The sequence below is a fragment of the Fringilla coelebs genome (genome assembly GCF_963513975.1).
Source record: "Fringilla coelebs genome assembly, chromosome: 30".
In the NCBI taxonomy this organism is placed as follows: Eukaryota; Metazoa; Chordata; class Aves; order Passeriformes; family Fringillidae; genus Fringilla; species Fringilla coelebs.
In genome coordinates, this window is record NC_140056.1 from 2,304,266 (window position 1) to 2,322,056 (window position 17,791).

Here is a 17,791-nt window from a genome sequence, read left to right on the forward strand (position 1 = left end):
CCCCCGGCACCCCCGGGGCTTCCTGGAACCCGCCCCGGCCGCAGCCGAATTCCCCAAACGGCCCCGAGCGGGAACAGCCCGAGGGGGGGACTGGGGGAACTGGGGGAACTGGGGGGGCTGGGGGGACTGGGGGGGCTGGGAGGACTGGGGAAACTGGGAGCGCTGGGGGCACTGGGGGAACTGGGGGGACTGGGGGAACTGGGAGCGCTGGGGGAACTGGGGGGGGACTGGGGAAACTGGGGGGAACTGGGGGGGCTGGGAGGACTGGGGAAACTGGGAGCGCTGGGGGCACTGGGGGAACTGGGGGGACTGGGGGGGGACTGGGGGAACTGGCAGCGCTGGGAGAACTGGGGGGACTGGGGGAACTGGGGGAACTGGGGGGGCTGGGAGGACTGGGGGGGCCTGGAGCACCGGGGAGAGGCACTGGGAGTACTGGGGGACACTGCGGGCGGGCACTGGGGGAACCGGGGAGGAGAACTGGGAGCCCTGGGGAGGGGCACTGGGGGGTCACTGGGAGAACACTGGTTGTACTGGGAGCCCTGGGGAGGGGCACGGGGGGGCACTGGTTGTACTGGGAGCCCTGGGGAGGGCGCTGGGGGGGCACTGGGGGGCTCTAGCAGCACTGGGGGGGGGGGCACTGGTTGCACTGGCGGGGGCACTGGGGGAGGCACTGGGGGGCACTGGTTGCACTGGGGGGCTCTGGCAGCACTGGGGGGCACTGGAGGGGCACTGGTTGCACTGGGGGGCACTGGGGGAGGCACTGGTTGCACTGGTTGTACTGGGGGGGCACTGGCAGCACTGGTTGTACTGGTTGCACTGGTTGCACTTGGCCGCCAGGGGGCGCCCCGCTGACAGCTCGCCCGTGACGTCACATCCCCGCGCCGCGCGGTGACGTCACTGCAAGGCGCCGCGCGGTGCCGGCATGGCGGCGGCCGAGGAGGAGGAGGCCGCGGTGCCGCCGCAGAAACGCTTCTACCGGCAGCGCGCGCACTCGAACCCGCTGGCCGACCACACCCTGTGCTAGTGAGTGCGGGCACCCCCGGGAACCGCCCGGTAACAGCCGCGCCGGGTCCCGGCACCGCCCGAGCGCCCGCGGCGGGAACCCTGAGGGCCCCGGGACCCCCGTGATGGCTCCGTGTGGCACCGCGGTCACCGGGCCGCCCCCAGGAGCAGCCGGGCTGGATCCCACCCCCGGCCACACTGCCCGCCCCCCGCCCTTGTGTCCCCCCCGGTGGCCGCTCCGGTTCCCGGGCAGTGACAGCCCCGGTGCCCGGTGCCCGCAGCCCGTCCCGCCCTCAGGACATGGACTGGGCCTCGCTGTTCCCGAGCTTTTTCCCGCCCGAAGCCCCTCCCGGGACCCCCCCGGCCCGCGTGGAGTTCGCAGATGTGGGGTGCGGCTACGGGGGGCTGCTCGGTGAGCCCGGGGCACGGGGGGTGGGCACCGGGGATGGGCACGGGGGGTACGGGGGGCTGCTCGATGGGCCTGGGGCACCGGGGATGGGCACCGGGGGCTGCTGGGTGAGCCCGGGGCACCGGGGATGGGCACCGGGGGCTGCTGGGTGAGCCCGGGGCACCGGGGATGGGCACCGGGGATGGGCACCGGGGGCTGCTCGGTGAGCCCGGGGCACCGGGGATGGGCACCGGGGGTGGGCACGGGGGGCTGCTCGGTGGGCTCAGGGCACCGGGGATGGACACGGTGGGCACCGGGGGCTGCTGGGTGAGCCCGGGGCACCGGGGATGGGCACGGGGGCTGCTGGGTGAGCCCGGGGCACCGGGGATGGGCACGGGGGCTGCTGGGTGAGCCCGGGGCACCGGGGGTGGGCACCGGGGGTGGGCACGGTGGGCACCGGGGGCTGCTGGGGGGCACCGGGGGCTGCTGGGGGGCACGGAGGGGCCGGGGTGGGGCAGCCCGTGCCGCCGAGCTCTCCCCCGGCGCTCGCTCGCTCTCTCTCTAACCGGAGCTCGCTCTCTCTCTCCCCGTTTCTCTCTCTCTCCCCGTTTCTCTCTCTCTCCCCGGTTCTCTCTCTCTCCCCGGTCTCTTCTCGGTCTCTCCCCGGTTCTCTCTCTCTCCCCGGTTCTCTCTCTCTTTCTCTCTCTCTCTCTCTCCCTCTCTCTCTCCCCGGTTCTCTTTCTCTCCCCGGTTCTCTCCCCGGTTCTCTCCCCGGTTCTCTCTCTCTCCCCGCTCTCCCGGTTCTCTCCCCGTTCTCTCCGGTTTCTCCCCTCTCTCCCCGTTCTCTCCCCGTTCTCTCCCCGTTCTTTCCCCGCTCTCTCTCCGCTCTCTCCCCGCTCTCCCCGGTTCTCTCCCGTTCTCTCCCCGCTCTCCCCGGTTCTCTCCCGTTCTCTCCCCGCTCTCTCCCCCGTTCTCTCTCTCTCTCTTCCCCACTCTCCCCGCTCTCTCCCCACTCTCCCCACTCTCTCTCTCTCTCTCTCTCCCCGCTCTCTCCCCGCTCTCTCCCCTTTCTCTCTCTCCCCGCTCTCTCCCGGTTCTCTCCCCTCTCTCTCCCGGTTCTCTCCCGCTCTCTCCCCCGTTCTCTCCCCGTTCTCTCCCCTCTCTCTCCCGGTTCTCTCCCCGCTCTTTCCCCTCTCTCTCCCGCTCCCCCGCCGCAGTGGCGCTGTCGGAGCGCTTCCCGCGCACGCTGGCGCTGGGTTTGGAGCTGCGGGGGAAGGTGGCCGCGTTCACCCGCGCCAGGATCCGGGCGCTGCGGGCGGCCCAGCCCGGCCGCTTCGGCAACGTGGCCTGCGTGCGGGGCAACGCCATGAGGCACCTGCCGCACTTCTTCCTGCGGGGCCAGGTGCGCTGGGGGCTGCGGAGCTTCCGGAAACTTCTGCGGGCTGCGCCGAGCCCGGCCACAGAGCCCCCAGACCCACAGCAACCCCCCAGAGCTTCCGGAAACTTCTGTGGGCTGCACCGAGCCCGCCCCCAGAGCTTCCGGAAACTTCTGTGGGCTGTGCCGAGCCCGCCCCCAGAGCCCCCAGACCCACAGCAACCCCCCAGAGCTTCCAGAAACTTCTGTGGGCTGTGCTGAGCCCGGCCACAGAGCCCCCAGACCCACAGCAACCCCCCAGAGCTTCCAGAAACTTCTGCATGCTCTGAGCCCGCCCCCAGAGCCCCCAGACCCAACAGCCCCGGGATTTCTGTGTGCTCTGGGACCCCCAAAACCCACAGCGACCCCCAAACACCCCTGGGAATTTCTGTGTCCTGTGAGACCACCCAAACCCACAGCACCCCAAATACTCCTGGGAATTTCTGTGTGCTCTGAACCCATCCTGAGACCCCCCCCAAAACCCACAGCACCCCCCCCTAAGCTTCCAGAAACTTCTGCATGCTCTGAGCCCGCCCCCAGAGCCCCCAGACCCAACAGCCCCGGGATTTCTGTGGGGTCTGAACCCACCCTGAGAGCCCCCAGACCCACAGCACCCCCCCAAAGCTTCCAGAAACTTCTGCGGGCTGCGCTGAGCCCACCCCCAGACCCACAGCAACCCCCAAAGCTTCCAGAAACTTCTGCATGCTCTGAGCCCGCCCCCAGAGCCCCCAAACCCACAGCACCCCCCCAGAGCTTCCAGAAACTTCTGCAGGCTGCGCTGAGCCCGCCCCCAGAGCCCCCAGACCCAACAGCCCCGGGATTTCTGTGGGCTCTGAGACCACCCCCCAAAACCCACAGCACCCCAAACACTCCTGGGATTTCTGTGTGCTCTGAACCTGCCCTGAGAGCCCCCAGACCCAACAGCCCCTGGGATTTCTGTGGGCTCTGGGACCCCCAAACCCACAGCACCCCCCCAAAGCTTCCAGAAACTTCTGCAGGCTGCGCCGAGCCCGCCCCCAGAGCCCCCAGACACAACAGCCCCGGGATTTCTGTGTGCTCTGAGACCCCCAAACCCACATCAACCCCAAACACTCCTGGGAATTTCTGTGGGCTCTGGGACCCCCCAAAACCCACAGCAAACCCCTCAAAACTTCCAGAAACTTCTGCATGCTCTGAGCCCACCCTGAGAGCCCCCAGACCCAACAGCCCCTGGGATTTCTGTGTGCTCTGAGACCCCCAAACCCACAGCACCCCCAAACACTCCTGGGATTTCTGTGTGCTCTGAACCTACCCTGAGACCCCCCAAAACCCACAGCACCCCCCCAAAGCTTCCAGAAACTTCTGTGTGCTGCTCTGAGCCCGCCCCCAGAGCCCCCAGACCCAACAGCCCCGGGATTTCTGTGTGCTCTGGGACCCCCCCCAAAACCCACAGCATCCTCCCAATACTTCCAGAAACTTCTGTGTGCTTTGAGACTACCCTGAGAGCCCCCAGACCCAACAGCCCCTGGGATTTCTGTGGGGTCTGAGACCCCCCAAAACCCACAGCAACCCCAAACACTCCTGGGAATTTCTGTGGGCTCTGAGACCCCCCCAAAACCCACAGCACCCCCAAACACTCCTGGGATTTCTGTGTCCCCTGAGACCCCCCAAAACCCACAGCACTCCTTGGAATTTCTGTGTCCTGCAAACCCCCCCTGAGACCCCCAAACCTGCAGCATCTCCCCAACGCTCCCTGGTCTTTCTGTGTCTTCTGAGACCCCCCCAAAACCCACAGGACCCCCTTAACTCTTCTGGGGATTTCTGTGTGCTCTGAGACCCCCCAAACCCACAGCACCCCCCACAAACACTCCTGGGATTTCTGTGTGCTCTGAGACCCCCCAAACCCCTCCCCCCCCTTCCCTGGGACCCCCTGAAACGCCTCCAGCACCCCCTGAACCCCCCCTGAGCCCCCCCTCCCCTCCAGGGACACCCCTCAGCACCCAGGACCCCTCTGGGGGGGAACTGGGGGGCACTGGGGGTTTGGGGTGACACTGGGGGGTTCTGGGGTGACACTGGGGGGGCACTGGGGGTTTGGGGTGGCACTGGGGGTTTGGAGTGACACTGGGGGGGACACTGGGGGTTTGGGGTGGCATTGGGGCACAGGGCCCCCCCAAACCCCCCAGGGACCCCCTCAGGACCCTGCCCATCCCACGGGATCCCCCCATCCCTGTTCCCCTGGCTCGAGCTGCACTCACAGTGGGTCTGGGGGCTCTGGGGGGTTTGGGGGGTTTGGGGAGCTCTGGGGGGTTTGGGGGCTCTGGGTGGTTTGGGGGGCTCTGGGTGCTCTGGGGGGTTTGGGGGCTCTGGGGGTTTGGGGGCTCTGGGGGGGTTTTGGGGGGTTTGGGGTGCTCTGGGGGGTTTGAGGGCTCTGGGGGGTTTGGGGGCTCTGGGGGGTTTGGGGTGCTCTGGGGGTTTGGGGGGTTTGGGGTGCTCTGGGGAGCTCTGGGGGTCTCTGGGGGGTTTGGGGGGCAGTGCCAGGGGGGTGCTGACCCCCCCCCGTTGTTGCTGACCCCCCCCCCGTTGCCCCCCAGCTCTCCAAGCTGTTTTTCCTGTTCCCTGACCCCCATTTCAAGCGCACCAAGCACAAGTGGAGAATCATCAGCCCGGCCATGCTGGCCGAGTACGGCTACGTGCTGCGCCCCGGGGTGAGCCCCTGCCCTGGGACCCCCAAAACACCCCAAAAACCCCCCAAAAACCCCAAAACCCTGCGCCCCGGGGTGAGCCCCTGCCCTGAGACCCCCCAAAAACCCCAAACCCTGCGCCCCGGGGTGAGACCCTGCTCTGAGACCCCCAAAAACCCCAAAACCCTGCGCCCCGGGGTGAGCCCCCTGCTCTGGGACCCCTAAAAACCCCAAAACCCTGCGCCCTGGGGTGAGCCCCTGCCCTGAGACCCCCAAAACCCCTGAGCCCCCTGCACCCGGACCCCCAAAACCCCCAAAAACCCCCTGAGCCCCCTGCCCTGAGACCCCCCAAAACCCCAAAAACCCCCAAACTCCCTGCGCCCCGGGCTGAGCCCCCTGCTCTGAGACCCCCCAAACCCCCCAAAAACCCCAAAACCCTGCGCCCCGGGGTGAGCCCCTGCCCCGGGACCCCCAAACCCCCCCAAAAACCCCAAACCCCTGCGCCCCAGGGTGAGCCTCCTGCCCTGAGGCCCCCAAAACCCCCAAACCCCCTGAGCCCCCCACCCCGAGACCCCCCAAAACCCCCCAAACCCCCTGGGCCCCGGGGTGAGCCCCTGCCCTGAGACCCCCAAAAACCCCTGAGCCCCCAAAACCCCCCTGCAGTGTTACTGTGTTTTCAGAGTACACGGTGGTTTTGGGGTACACTCAGTTTTGGGGTGCAGGGCCTGGTGTACACGGTGGTTTTGGGGTGTCACTGTAATTTTTGGGGTGTCACTGTGGTTTTGGGGGTGTCACTGCGGTTTTTGGGGTGTCACTGTGGTTTTGGGGTACACTCAGTTTTGGGGTGCAGGGCCTGGTGTGCACGGTGGTTTTAGGGTGTCACTGTGGTTTTGGGGTGCAGGGCCTGGTGCACACGGCGGTTTTGGGGTGTCACTGTGGTTTTGGGGTGCAGGGCCTGGTGTATACGGCAGTTTTTGGGGTACACTCAGTTTTGGGGTGCAGGGCCTGGTGTACACGGCGGTTTTGGGGTGTCACTGTGGTTTTGGGGTGCAGGGCCTGGTGCCCACGGAGGTTTTGGGGTATCGCAGTGGTTTTTGGGGTGTCACTGTGGTTTTGGGGTACACTCAGTTTTGGGGTGCAGGGCCTGGTGCACACGGCGGTTTTGGGGTGTCACAGTGGTTTTGGGGTACACTCAGTTTTGGGGTGCAGGGCCTGGTGCACACGGTGGTTTTGGGGTGTTGCAGTGGTTTTGGGGTGTCACAGTGGTGTTAGGGGTGTCACTGTGGTTTTTGGGGTGTCACTGTGGTTTTGGGGTGCAGGGCCTGGTGCACACGGCGGTTTTGGGGTGCACTCAGTTTTGGGGTGCAGGGCCTGGTGCACACGGCGGTTTTGGGGTGCACTCAGTTTTGGGGTGCAGGGCCTGGTGTACACGGCGGTTTTGGGGTGTTGCAGTGGTTTTTGGGGTGTCACTGTGGTTTTGGGGTGTCGCAGTGGTTTTTGGGGTGTCACTGTGGTTTTGGGGTACACTCAGTTTTGGGGTGCAGGGCCTGGTGCACACGGCGGTTTTGGGGTGTCGCAGTGGTTTTTGGGGTACTCTCTGGTTTTGGGGTGCAGGGCCTGGTGTACACGGTGACCGACGTGCCCGAGCTGCACCAGTGGATGCTGCAGCATTTTGGGGAGCACCCCCTGTTCGAGCCCCTGCCCCCCGCCCAGCTGGTGAGGGCAACTGGGGGAACTGGGGGAACTGGGGGGGAATGGGGGAGCTGAACTGGGGAGAATTGGGGGGGAATGGGGAGCACTGGGGGAATTGGGGACACTGAACTGGGAGAACTGGGGGAGCTGAACTGGGGGGCACTGGGGGTGCTGGGGGGCACTGGGGGAATGGGGGGCACTGAACTGGGGGGTACTGGGAGAACTGGGGGTGCTGGGGGAACTGGGGGGTGATGGGGAGCACTGGGGGAACTGGGGGCGCTGTACTGGGGGATACTGGGAGAACTGGGGAAGCAGGGGGGCCCTGGGGGGCTCTGGGGGTTTTGGGGGGCGCTGGGGCACAGCGGGCGCTCGCACCGGGGCGGCGTGGGGCTCGCTGGGGAGGGGCCCGGGCTGGCCCTGACGCTGTCCGTCTGTCCCCGGTCTGTCCGTCTGTCCCCGCTCTGTCCGTCTGTCCCCGCTCTGTTCGTCTGTCCCCGCTCTGTCCCGCTCTATCCCCTCGCTGTCCCCGCTCTGTCCCCTCGCTGTCCCCGCTCTGTCCGTCTGTCCCGCTGTCCCCTCGCTGTCCCCGCTCTGTCCCCGCTCTGTCCCCTCGCTGTCCCCTCGCTGTCCCCGCTCTCTCCCGCTGTCCCCGCTCTGTCCCCTCGCTGTCCCCTCGCTGTCCCCTCGCTGTCCCCGCTCTCTCCCGCTGTCCCCGCTCTGTCCCCGCTCTGTCCCCGCTCTGTCCCCTCGCTGTCCCCTCGCTGTCCCCGCTCTCTCCCGCTGTCCCCGCTCTGTCCCCGCTCTGTCCCGCTGTCCCCTCGCTGTCCCCGCTCTGTCCCCGCTCTGTCCCGCTGTCCCCAGGCCGCGGACCCGCTGCTGCCGCTGCTGCCGGCGGTGACCGAGGAGGGGCAGCGGGCGCGGCGGGCGGGGCGCCCCCCCTGCACCGCCGTGTTCCGCCGCCGCCCCGACCCCCCGGTGGTGGCACCGTGACCGCCCCGACCCCCCGGTGGCGGCACCGTGACCGCCCCGACCCCCCGGTGGCGGCGCCGTGACCGCCCCGACCCCCGGTGGCGGCACCGTGACCGCCCCGGCCCGCGCCCGTTTTGTAATAAAGTCACCAAATGTCCCCAAGGCTGCTCGGGGAGGGGGCGGGGGGACCCCCGGGCCCGGCGCCGGTTCCTGCCTCAGTTTCCCCATCGCAGAAAGCCCCGGGGGGGCGGTGCCGCCCCCCCCCCCCGCACCGGGGGCTTCCCGGGGGCTTCCCGGTGCTGCCGGGCGGGAATTCCCGGGAATGCGGGACCGGGGAGGGGGTGGGGGCAGCCGCGAGTGCCCCGCCGGGACCGGACTGGGGTTACTGGTGAGACTGGGGCGGTGTCCCGGTGTCCCCTCCCCCCGCGGGGACCGGCACCCCCCAGCCCCCCGAAACTCCCCCGGGGGGGGCACGGCCGGTCTGGGGTACCGGGGGGGCTCTGGGGGTGTCCCCGGGGATTTGGGGCGTCGGGGGGTTCCGGGGGTGTCACCGGGGGGGATTTGGGGTGCCGGGGGTGTCACCGGGGGGTCCTGGGGGTGTCACCGGGGGGTCCTGGGGGTGTCACCGGGGGATTTTGGGGTCCTGGGGGTGTCCCAGGGGAATTTGGGGTGCCGGGGATCGCCGGGGTTTGGGGGCTCGGGGCCGTGCGCGACCCCGGTTCTGCCCTCGCGTGTGCGCGCCCTGGGGGCGGGGCCACGAAGCCGCCCCCGCCGCGCGCTGATTGGACGGAAGGCCCCGCTATGCAAATCAGTCCGCTGGAGGGCGGGGCTTGTATCCCACTTTGGTATTGTGGGGCGTGGCTAAAGCTTGTGGGGCGTGGCTCCCGCTGAGGGGGCGGGGCATGCCCGGCTGCACGTGGGCGCTATAAAGCCCCGGCCCGGGGCCCCCCCGCAGTCGAGGCTCGGCCCCGACCCCCACCCCGGGTCCTCCCGAGCCCCCCGGGTCCCCCCGAGCCCCCCGAGCCCTCCCGAGCCCCGCCGGGTCCCGCAGCGCCCTCCCGCCTCCCCCGGTGTCACCGGTGCCCCCCGGTGTCCCCCGAGCCCCGGTGCCTCGCCATGTCCCCCGGCCTGCGCCTGCCCGCCCGGGCCGCGCTCCTGTCCCGCTGCCCGCCCGAGCCGGGGGTCCCCCGGGCTCCCCCGGTCCCCCCCGCCGCCTCCCCGCCGCCCCGAGCCCCCCCGGAGCCCTCCCGGCCCCGGAGCCTGGCCGAGATGCCGGGGCCGAGCTCCGCCGCCTTCATCTTCGAGCTGCTGTGCCGGGGCGGGGTGCGGAGGCTGCACGAGATGCAGGTAAATGGGGCTGGGGGCTCGGTAAATGGGGCTGGGGGCCCGGTAAATGGGGCTGGGGGCCCGGTAAATGGGGCTGGGCGCTCGGTAAATGGGGCTGGGGGCGCGGTAAATGGGGCTGGGCGCTCGGTAAATGGGGCTGGGGGCTCGGTAAACGGGGCTGGGGGCCCGGTAAATGGGGCTGGGCGCTCGGTAAATGGGGCTGGGGGCTCGGTAAACGGGGCTGGGGGCTCGGTAAACGGGGCTGGGGGCCCGGTAAATGGGGCTGGGCGCGCGGTAAATGGGGCTGGGGGCGCGGTAAATGGGGCTGGGGCCCGGTAAATGGGGCTGGGGGCGCGGTAAATGGGGCTGGGGGCCCGGTAAATGGGGCTGGGCGCTCGGTAAATGGGGCTGGGGGCCCGGTAAATGGGGCTGGGGGCTCCGCGACCCCCGGGGTCTCTGAGCGGGGGGGTCCCATTGCCGCCGCTGCGGAGCCGGGAGGGGCCCCGCTCCCCCTGTCCCGGGGCTGGAGGGGATGGGGGGACCCAGCGGGACCCGGGGACACCAGCTCGGTGTCACCGTCCCGGCCGGAGGGACCTCGGTGCCACCACCGCGAGTCTCGGCGGGGACAGGAGGGACCGCGGTCCTCCCACCCGGGGGGACGCGGGACACGGATCCCTGTCCCCGGGGCTGGGGGGGGGTCGGGACACCCCGAGCTGCCCCCGGGGGTGGCGCTGGGACCCCGAGCCGGGCACGGCCGGAGCAGCCCCGGCTCGGAGGGGCTGGGACCGGGGGGGGTCACCCCGGGGGACACAGAGGGACAGGGACAGGGCCACCCCCAGGTGGGCAGTGGCACCGAGGCCAGGTCACCCCGGGGGGGGGCACGGCGGGTCCGGGAGCGCAGGGAAGCCGGGACCAGCCCCGGTCCCCTCCCCGCGTCCCCCGGCGGCTGCCCCGGCACCGCCCGCGCCCGGTGTGACCCTCGGTGCCTCCCGGTGTCCCCCGGTGTGACCCTCGGTGTGACCCGGTGTGACTCCGTGACACCCGGTGACACCGATCCCCCCTTACCGGCTCATGCCCGGTCCTGGTCCATACCCGGTCCCGGTTCTGGCCGGTGTGACCCCTCCATGTCCCCCCCACCCCCCGGTTCATTCCCGGTCCCGGTTCGGGTCGGTCCCGGTTCTGGCCGGTGGGAACCCCCCGGTCCCGGTTCGGCCCGGTGTGACCCCCCCGTGTCCCCGCAGGTGCACGGCCGGTCCCGGTTCGGCCCGGTGTGGCGGGCCCGGTTCGGCCCGGTGCTCACGGTGCACGTGGCCGAGCCCTCGCTCGTGGCCCAGGTGCTGCGGCAGGAGGGCCCCGAGCCCCGGCGCGCCCTCAGCTGCCCCTGGAAGCAGCACCGGGAGCTGCGGGGGGCACCGGGGGGGCTCCTGACCCTGTGAGTGCCGGGGGGGCTTTGGGCTGGGTCGGGGGGTGGGCCGGGGGCTGCCTGTGGGGTTTGGGGGGGGTCGCCAGGGCCCCCCCGGGCTCTCCGTGGGCTGGGGGCGTCCGCACCCCCACCGGGGCTCCCCCCGCGCCCGTTCCGGGAAGGGCCCGTGGGGTGCGGGGGGGCCCGGGGTGACTCAGGCGTGAATCAGCCCCCCCGCCCCTCCCCCACCCCCTCCCCCCGCCCCCCCGGATGTGAGTAACTGCCCGGGGGGGGGGAGGGGGGGAGGGGGGGGGGGCGGCCCCGCCTGGGCGGCGGAGGGACCCCAACCCCCCCCCGCTGTCCCCAGCACGGGCACGGGGGACCCTGGCATTGCCCCGGGGGGGGCTGTGTCACCTGTGTGTCACCTGTGTGTCACCTGTGTCCCACCCGTGTCCTCTGTGTCCCTTGTGTGCCCCATGTCCCACCTGTGTTCCCCTCGTGGTCCCTGTGTCCTCCTGTGTCCCCTGTGTGTCACCTGTGTCCCCTGTGTGTCCCCTGTGTCCCACCCATGTCCTCTGTGTCCCTTGTGTGCCCCATGTCCCACCTGTGTTCCCCTCGTGGTCCCTGTGTCCTCCTGTGTCCCCTGTGTGTCACCTGTGTCCTGCCTGTGCCACCTGTGTCACATTTAAGTCCCCTGTGTCCCACCCGTGTCCCTGTTCCCTGTCCCTGCCATATCCCTGTCCTTCACCCGTGTCCCCTGTCCCCATCTGTGTCCCCATCCCTCGTGTCCCTGTCCCCCTCTTCCCACGTGTTCCTATGTCCCCTCCGTGCCTGGTGTCACCTGTGTCCCCATCCCCAACCTGTCCTTGTCCCCCATGTCCCCACCCTGTCCCTTATCCCTTATATCTCATCCTGTGCCATGTCCCTTGTCCCTCATGTCCCTTCCTGTGCCATGTCCCCCGTCCCCCATGTCCCCATCCTGTCCCTGTGATGCTGTCCCTGTCCCCATGTCCCTGTGACACTGTCCCTGTCCCCTTGTCCATCTGTCCCCCATGCCCCCATCCTGTCCCCTGTGTCCCCGTGACGCTGTCCCTGTCCCCGTGTCCATCTGTCCCCCCTGTCCCCATCTTGCCCCCGTGTCCCCGTGACGCTGTCCCTCTCCCCTTGTCCATCTGTCCCCCATGCCCCCATCCTGTCCCCTGTGTCCCTGTGATGCTGTCCCTGTCCCCGTGACGCTGTCCCTGTCCCCTTGTCCATCTGTCCCCCCTGTCCCCACCCTGTCCCCGTGTCCCCGTGACGCTGTCCCCGTCCCCAGGGAGGGCGAGGCGTGGCGGGGGTCCCGGCGGCTGCTGGCGCGGGCTCTGCTCCGCCCGGGGGCCGCCGAGGCCTTCGCGGCCCCGGTGGCGGCGGCGGTGGCCGAGCTGGTGGCGCGGCTGCGGCGGCTGCGGCGGCGCCACCCCCGGGGCCTCGTGCGCGACATCGGCACCGAGTTCAACCGCTTCGGCCTGGAGGGTGAGGGAGGGGACACCCCAAAGGGAGGGGACACCCCAAAGGGAGGGGACACCCCAAAGGGAGGGGACACCCCGAAAGGGAGGGGACACCCCAAAGGGAGGGGACACCCCCAAAGGGAGGGGACACCCCAAAGGGAGGGGACACCCCAAAGGGAGGGGGCGCCCCGAAACGGGGTTTGGGCACCCCGAAATAGGATGGGGAACCCCAAAGGGGGAGGAGGGACCCCCACGGGGACCCCCCATACCCCCCCACGAGCGCCCCAGGTCCCACAAGGCTCCAGGGCACTTCTGTCCCTCAGTGTCCCCAGAGACGCTCAGATCTCCCCCTCAGTGTCCCCATGTCCCCAGGGTCCCTCATGTCCTCTGTGTCCCCAGTGTCCCAATGTCCCCAGGGTCCCCAATGTTGCCATCCCCTGTGTCTCTGGGCTCCCAATGTCCCCATGTCGTAATGTCCCAATGTCCCCAGGGTCCCAATGTCCCCAAGGTCCTCCCCCATGTTGCCATCCCCTGTGTCTCTGGGCTCCCCATGTCCCCAATGTCCCCAGTGTCCCCATGTCCCCATCCCCTGTGTCTCTGGGCTCCCCATGTCCCCAGTGTCCCCATGTCCCCAGTGTCCCCATGTCCCAATGTCCCCAGGGTCCCCAATGTCCCCATCCCCTGTGTCTCTGGGCTCCCCATGTCCCCAGTGTCCCCATGTCCCCAGTGGCCCTGTGTCCCCATGTCCCCAGTGTCCCCATGTCGCCATCCCTTGTGTCTCTGGGCTCCCCATGTCCCCAATGTCCCCAGTGTCCCCATGTCGCCATCCCCTGTGTCTCTGGGCTCCCCGTGTCCCCAGTGTCCCCATGTCCCCAGTGTCCCCATGTCCCCTGTCCCACAGCCATCTCCTGGGTGCTGTTCTCCTCCCGCCTGGGCTGTCTGGGGGACCCTGGGGACAGCAGGGACAGCGGGGACACCGAGGCCGTGCTGCAGAGCGTGGGGGCGGTGCTGGCACTGACGCTGGTGACAATGGCACTGCCACGTCCCCTCCTGCGCCTCGTCCCCGCGCCCTGGGACGCCTTCTGCCACGCCTGGGACCAGCTCTTCGCCTTCGGTGAGGGACACGGGGACACGGGGACACTGGTGACCTCACATGGGGACATGGGGCTATCCCACGGGGACAGGGGAACAGGGGGACACTGTGGTGACCTCACATGGGGACATGGGGCCATCCCACAGGGACATGGGGACACGGGGACAGCGTGGTGACCTCACATGGGGACATGGGGCCATCCCACAGGGACACGGGGACAGCGTGGTGACCTCACATGGGGACATGGGGCCATCCCACAGGGACATGGGGACAGCGTGGTGGCCTCACATGGGGACATGGGGCCATCCCAAGGGGACATGGGGACACCGTGGTGACCTCACATGGGGACATGGGGCCATCCCACGGGAACAGGGGGACACCATGGTGACCTCACATGGGGACATGGGGCCATCCCACGGGGTCACAGGGATGTCATATGGGGACACAGGGACATCCCAGAGGGATTTGGGGACGTCCCATGGCCATGGGGACACTCCTGCTCACCTTCAACCAAGGGGACATGGGGACACAGGGACATGGGGACATCCCATGGGGATACCAGGACATCGTATGGGGACACAGGGACATCCCAGAGGGATTTGGGGATGTCCCACAGCCATGGGGACACGGGGACATCCCAGAGGGATTTGGGGACATCCCATGGCCATGGGGACACTCCTGCTCACCTTCAGCCGAGGGGACATGGGGACACAGGGGGTCATCCCAGGGCCGTGGTGAGGAGACACAGGGGACATGGGGACATGCAAGGGACACCGAGACGTCCCATGGGGTCACAGGGATGTCCCATGACCACGACAGTCCCCTGCCATCGTCCCGAGGGACACGCTGGTGGCGCGTGGCCGTGGTGACACCGACGGGGACTCGGTGACAACGCGTGGCCACGGTGGCACTGATGGCACCGACGGCCGTTGTTGTCCCCAGCCAAGGGACACGTGGACCGGCGCGTGGCCGAGGTGGCAGCGCGGGGGCCGCTGGCCGAGGGGGACACGTGTGTCACCGACCTGCTGGCCCGGGAGCGCGTCCCTGCCAGCAGCATCTACGGGAACGTCACCGAGCTGCTGCTGGCCGGGGTGGACACGGTGAGCGGGTGACACCGGGCTGTCCCTGCTGCCGCTGCGGGCCCCGCTGATGTCACCGTGCGTCCCCAGGTGGCCAGCACGCTGGCCTGGAGCCTGTACGAGCTGGCACGGAACCCGCGGGTGCAGGCGGCCCTGCACCGCCAGCTGGTGGCGGCCACCGGCGGTGACAGTGACAGTGCCACCACCGACCGTGCCACCGCTGCCGCCACCGCTGCCGCGCTGGGACGGCTGCCACTGCTACGTGCGGTGGTGAAGGAGACCCTCAGGTGACAGGGACACGGGGGTGGGGACGTGGGGACAGTGGGAATGGGGACATGGGGACAGGAACACAGAGGGGTACAGGGAGAGGGACACAGGGACACAGAAATGGGGACACAGGGACATGGGGACAGTGATGGGACATGGGGAGAGGTATTGGGACATGGGGACAGTGGGAATGGGGACATGGGGACAGGAACACAGAGGGATACAGGGAGAGGGACACAGGGACAGAGACACAGAAATGGGGACACAGGGACATGGGGACAGTGGGAATGGGGACATGGGGCCATGGGGAGAGGGATTGGGACATGGGGACAGGAACCCAGAGGGACACAGGGAGGGGGACACAGGGACATGAGGATGGGGACATGGGGCAGTGATGGGACATGGAAAGGACGTGGGACATGGGGACATTGGGACATGGGGACAGGAACAGGACAGGGATGGGTGTGGGGACAGAATGGGGCCGGGGATGGGGACCAGGACAGGGCGGAGATGAGGATGGGACAAGGAAAGGATGGGGATGAAGGTGGGGACAGGACGGGGACAGGGATGGGGACAGGGACAGGGAGGTGACACCGGCTGTCCCCCTGCAGGCTGTACCCCGTCATCCCGGCCAACGCCCGCGTCGTCCCCGAGTGCGACATCCACGTCGGTGACTACCTGGTGCCACGCCAGGTGAGCCGGGGGGACACCCTGCACCCGGTGTCCCCAGGGTGTCCCCGGGGTGTCCCCGGGGTGTCCCCAGGGTGGCCCTGCTGACCCTGTGTCCCTGCAGACCCTCATCACCCTGTGCCATTACGCCACGTCCCGCGACAGCCGCTTCTTCCCCGCGCCCGACGCCTTCCGCCCGGAGCGCTGGCTGCGCCACGGGGACACTGCTGGGGACACTGCTGGGGACACTGCTGGGGACACCCCTGGGGACACCCCCGGGGACACCCCCGGCCCCCAGCACCCCTTTGCCTCTCTGCCCTTCGGCCTCGGCCCGCGCAGCTGCGTCGGGCGCCGCCTGGCCGAGCTGCAGCTGCACATGGCGCTGGCACAGGTGGGTGTCCCGTGTCCCCACGGTGTCCCCACGGTGTCCCCATGGTGTCACTCACCTGTCCCCGCTCTCACAGATCCTGCTGCGCTTTGAGGTGCGGCCGGAGCCCGGGGGGGGCTGCGTGCGCCCCATGACCCGAACGCTGCTGGCGCCCGGAGCCCCCATCAGCCTGCGCTTCCTCGAGAGGTGACACCGGGGACATGGGGACAGCAGGGACACCGGGGACACTGGGGACACTGGGGACACCAGAGACACTGGAGACATGGGGACACGAGAGACTCTGGAGCCATGGGGACACCAGGGACACTGGGGACACTGGGGACACCAGAGACACTGGAGACATGGGGACACGAGAGACTCTGGAGCCATGGGGACACCAGGGACATTGGGGACACCACAGACTCTGGAGACACTGGGGACACCGGGGACATGGGGACACCGGGACACTGGGGACACCAGAGACGCTGGGGACACCAGAGACGCTGGAGACACGGGGACACGAGAGACTCTGGAGACATGGGGATACCAGGGACATTGGGGACACTGGGGACACCACAGACTCTGGAGACACTGGGGACACCAGGGACACTGGGGACACCAAAGACACTGGAGATCCATGGGGACACCACAGACACGAGGGACACCAGGGACATTGGGGACATTGGGGACACCAGAAACTCCAGAGCCATGGAGACACCAGGGACGCTGGGGACACCAGGGACACTGCAGATGTGTGGGGACACCACAGACACCAGGGACACTGGAGATCCATGGGGACACCGGGACACTGGGGACACCAAAGATGCTGGAGACACGGGGACACGAGAGACTCTGGGGACATGGGGACACCACAGACACCAGGGACATTGGGGACATTGGGGACACCACAGACTCTGGAGACACTGGGGACACCAAGGGACACTGGGGACACCAGAAACTCCGGAGCCATGGAGACACCAGGGACGCTGGGGACACCAGGGACACTGCAGATGTGTGGGGACACCACAGACACCGGGGACACTGGAGATCTATGGGGACACCACAGACACCAGGGACATAGGGACACTGGGGACACCAGGGACACTGGAGATCCATGGGGACACCACAGACACCAGGGACATAGGGACACCAGGGAGACCTTGACCCTGGCGGTGACTTCACCACCAGTGGTGGCACTGACCCCAGTGGTGGCCTTGACACCGCAGTGTCCCCAGTGTCACTGCAGCCCTGGGCCTCGTGGTGGCCCTGTCCCTGTGGGTGACCCCAGCCCGGAGGTGGCCCTGACCCTTGGGTGACATTGGCCGTGGTGGCGGCAGCCCCCAGTGTCACACACCCCGTGCTGGCCTTGTCCCCGCGGTGTCCCCAATCCCATGGGGGTGACTCCCTGCTGGTGGCCTTGTCCCCAAGGTGTCCCCAGCCCCGCTGTCCCCCCCTGCGGGGGTCGGGTTTATTTATTGGCCAATAAAGCGATTTTGGGATTTTGGGGTTTTGGGGTTTTGCAGCTCCGCTCTCCCCTCCCCCACCCCGTGACTCAGCCCCTCCCCCCCGGGCTGGGGGTGGGGGGGACACGCCCCGACCTGCCCAGGTGTGCCCGGGGGTGACGTGGCACCGCGGGGGGGAGGGGGAGGGGCACAGCCCCCTCCCCATGGCAGGGGGGCTCAGAGGGACCCCCGGGATCCCCGGACACGTCACGGTGCCCATGGGGGGGTGGGGTGGGGGGGATGGGTGACCCCCCTGGCGGCGGGTGGGGGTCGGGAGCCCCCGTGGGGTTTAACCCGGTCGGTGCCACCCACGGTGGGGGTGGGGGGGGGAATGTCGCAGGTCGGGGAGGCGCTGACGTCAGCACAGGGGACTCTGGACCCTCGTGGGGACCCTGAGGCAGCCGAGCGTGGTGACCTCCCCTCCCCTCCCCCCCTCCCCGGCTCGGGACACCCCTCCCCCAGGTGAGCAGGGGG

The 17,791-nt window shown here is 69.0% G+C and overlaps 2 protein-coding genes across 3 annotated transcripts; both read left to right on the plus strand.

Moving 5' to 3' along the window:
• Nucleotides 1-744: 744 nt before the first annotated feature.
• METTL1 (methyltransferase 1, tRNA methylguanosine) lies at nt 745-8,282 on the plus strand. Of its 2 annotated transcripts, none has more exons than XM_084223702.1 (6): nt 745-1,023; nt 1,284-1,414; nt 2,608-2,792; nt 5,375-5,488; nt 7,079-7,180; nt 8,018-8,282. In XM_084223702.1, exons 1-6 carry the CDS (start codon nt 923-925, stop codon nt 8,144-8,146), a joined length of 762 nt encoding a protein of 253 aa, XP_084079828.1. In that variant the 5' UTR covers nt 745-922; the 3' UTR covers nt 8,147-8,282. The 2 variants fall into 2 exon arrangements, with proteins under 2 accessions (XP_084079828.1, XP_084079829.1); XM_084223703.1 differs by having other exon boundaries at nt 1,300-1,414.
• Nucleotides 8,283-9,146: 864 nt separating this feature from the next.
• Nucleotides 9,147-17,148, plus strand: CYP27B1 (cytochrome P450 family 27 subfamily B member 1). Its single transcript, XM_084223483.1, has 9 exons — nt 9,147-9,472; nt 10,693-10,883; nt 12,169-12,365; nt 13,242-13,454; nt 14,376-14,533; nt 14,603-14,799; nt 15,391-15,472; nt 15,573-15,839; nt 15,913-17,148. Exons 1-9 carry the CDS (start codon nt 9,242-9,244, stop codon nt 16,024-16,026), a joined length of 1,650 nt encoding a protein of 549 aa, XP_084079609.1. The 5' UTR covers nt 9,147-9,241; the 3' UTR covers nt 16,027-17,148.
• The last annotated feature ends 643 nt before the right edge of the window (nt 17,149-17,791 follow it).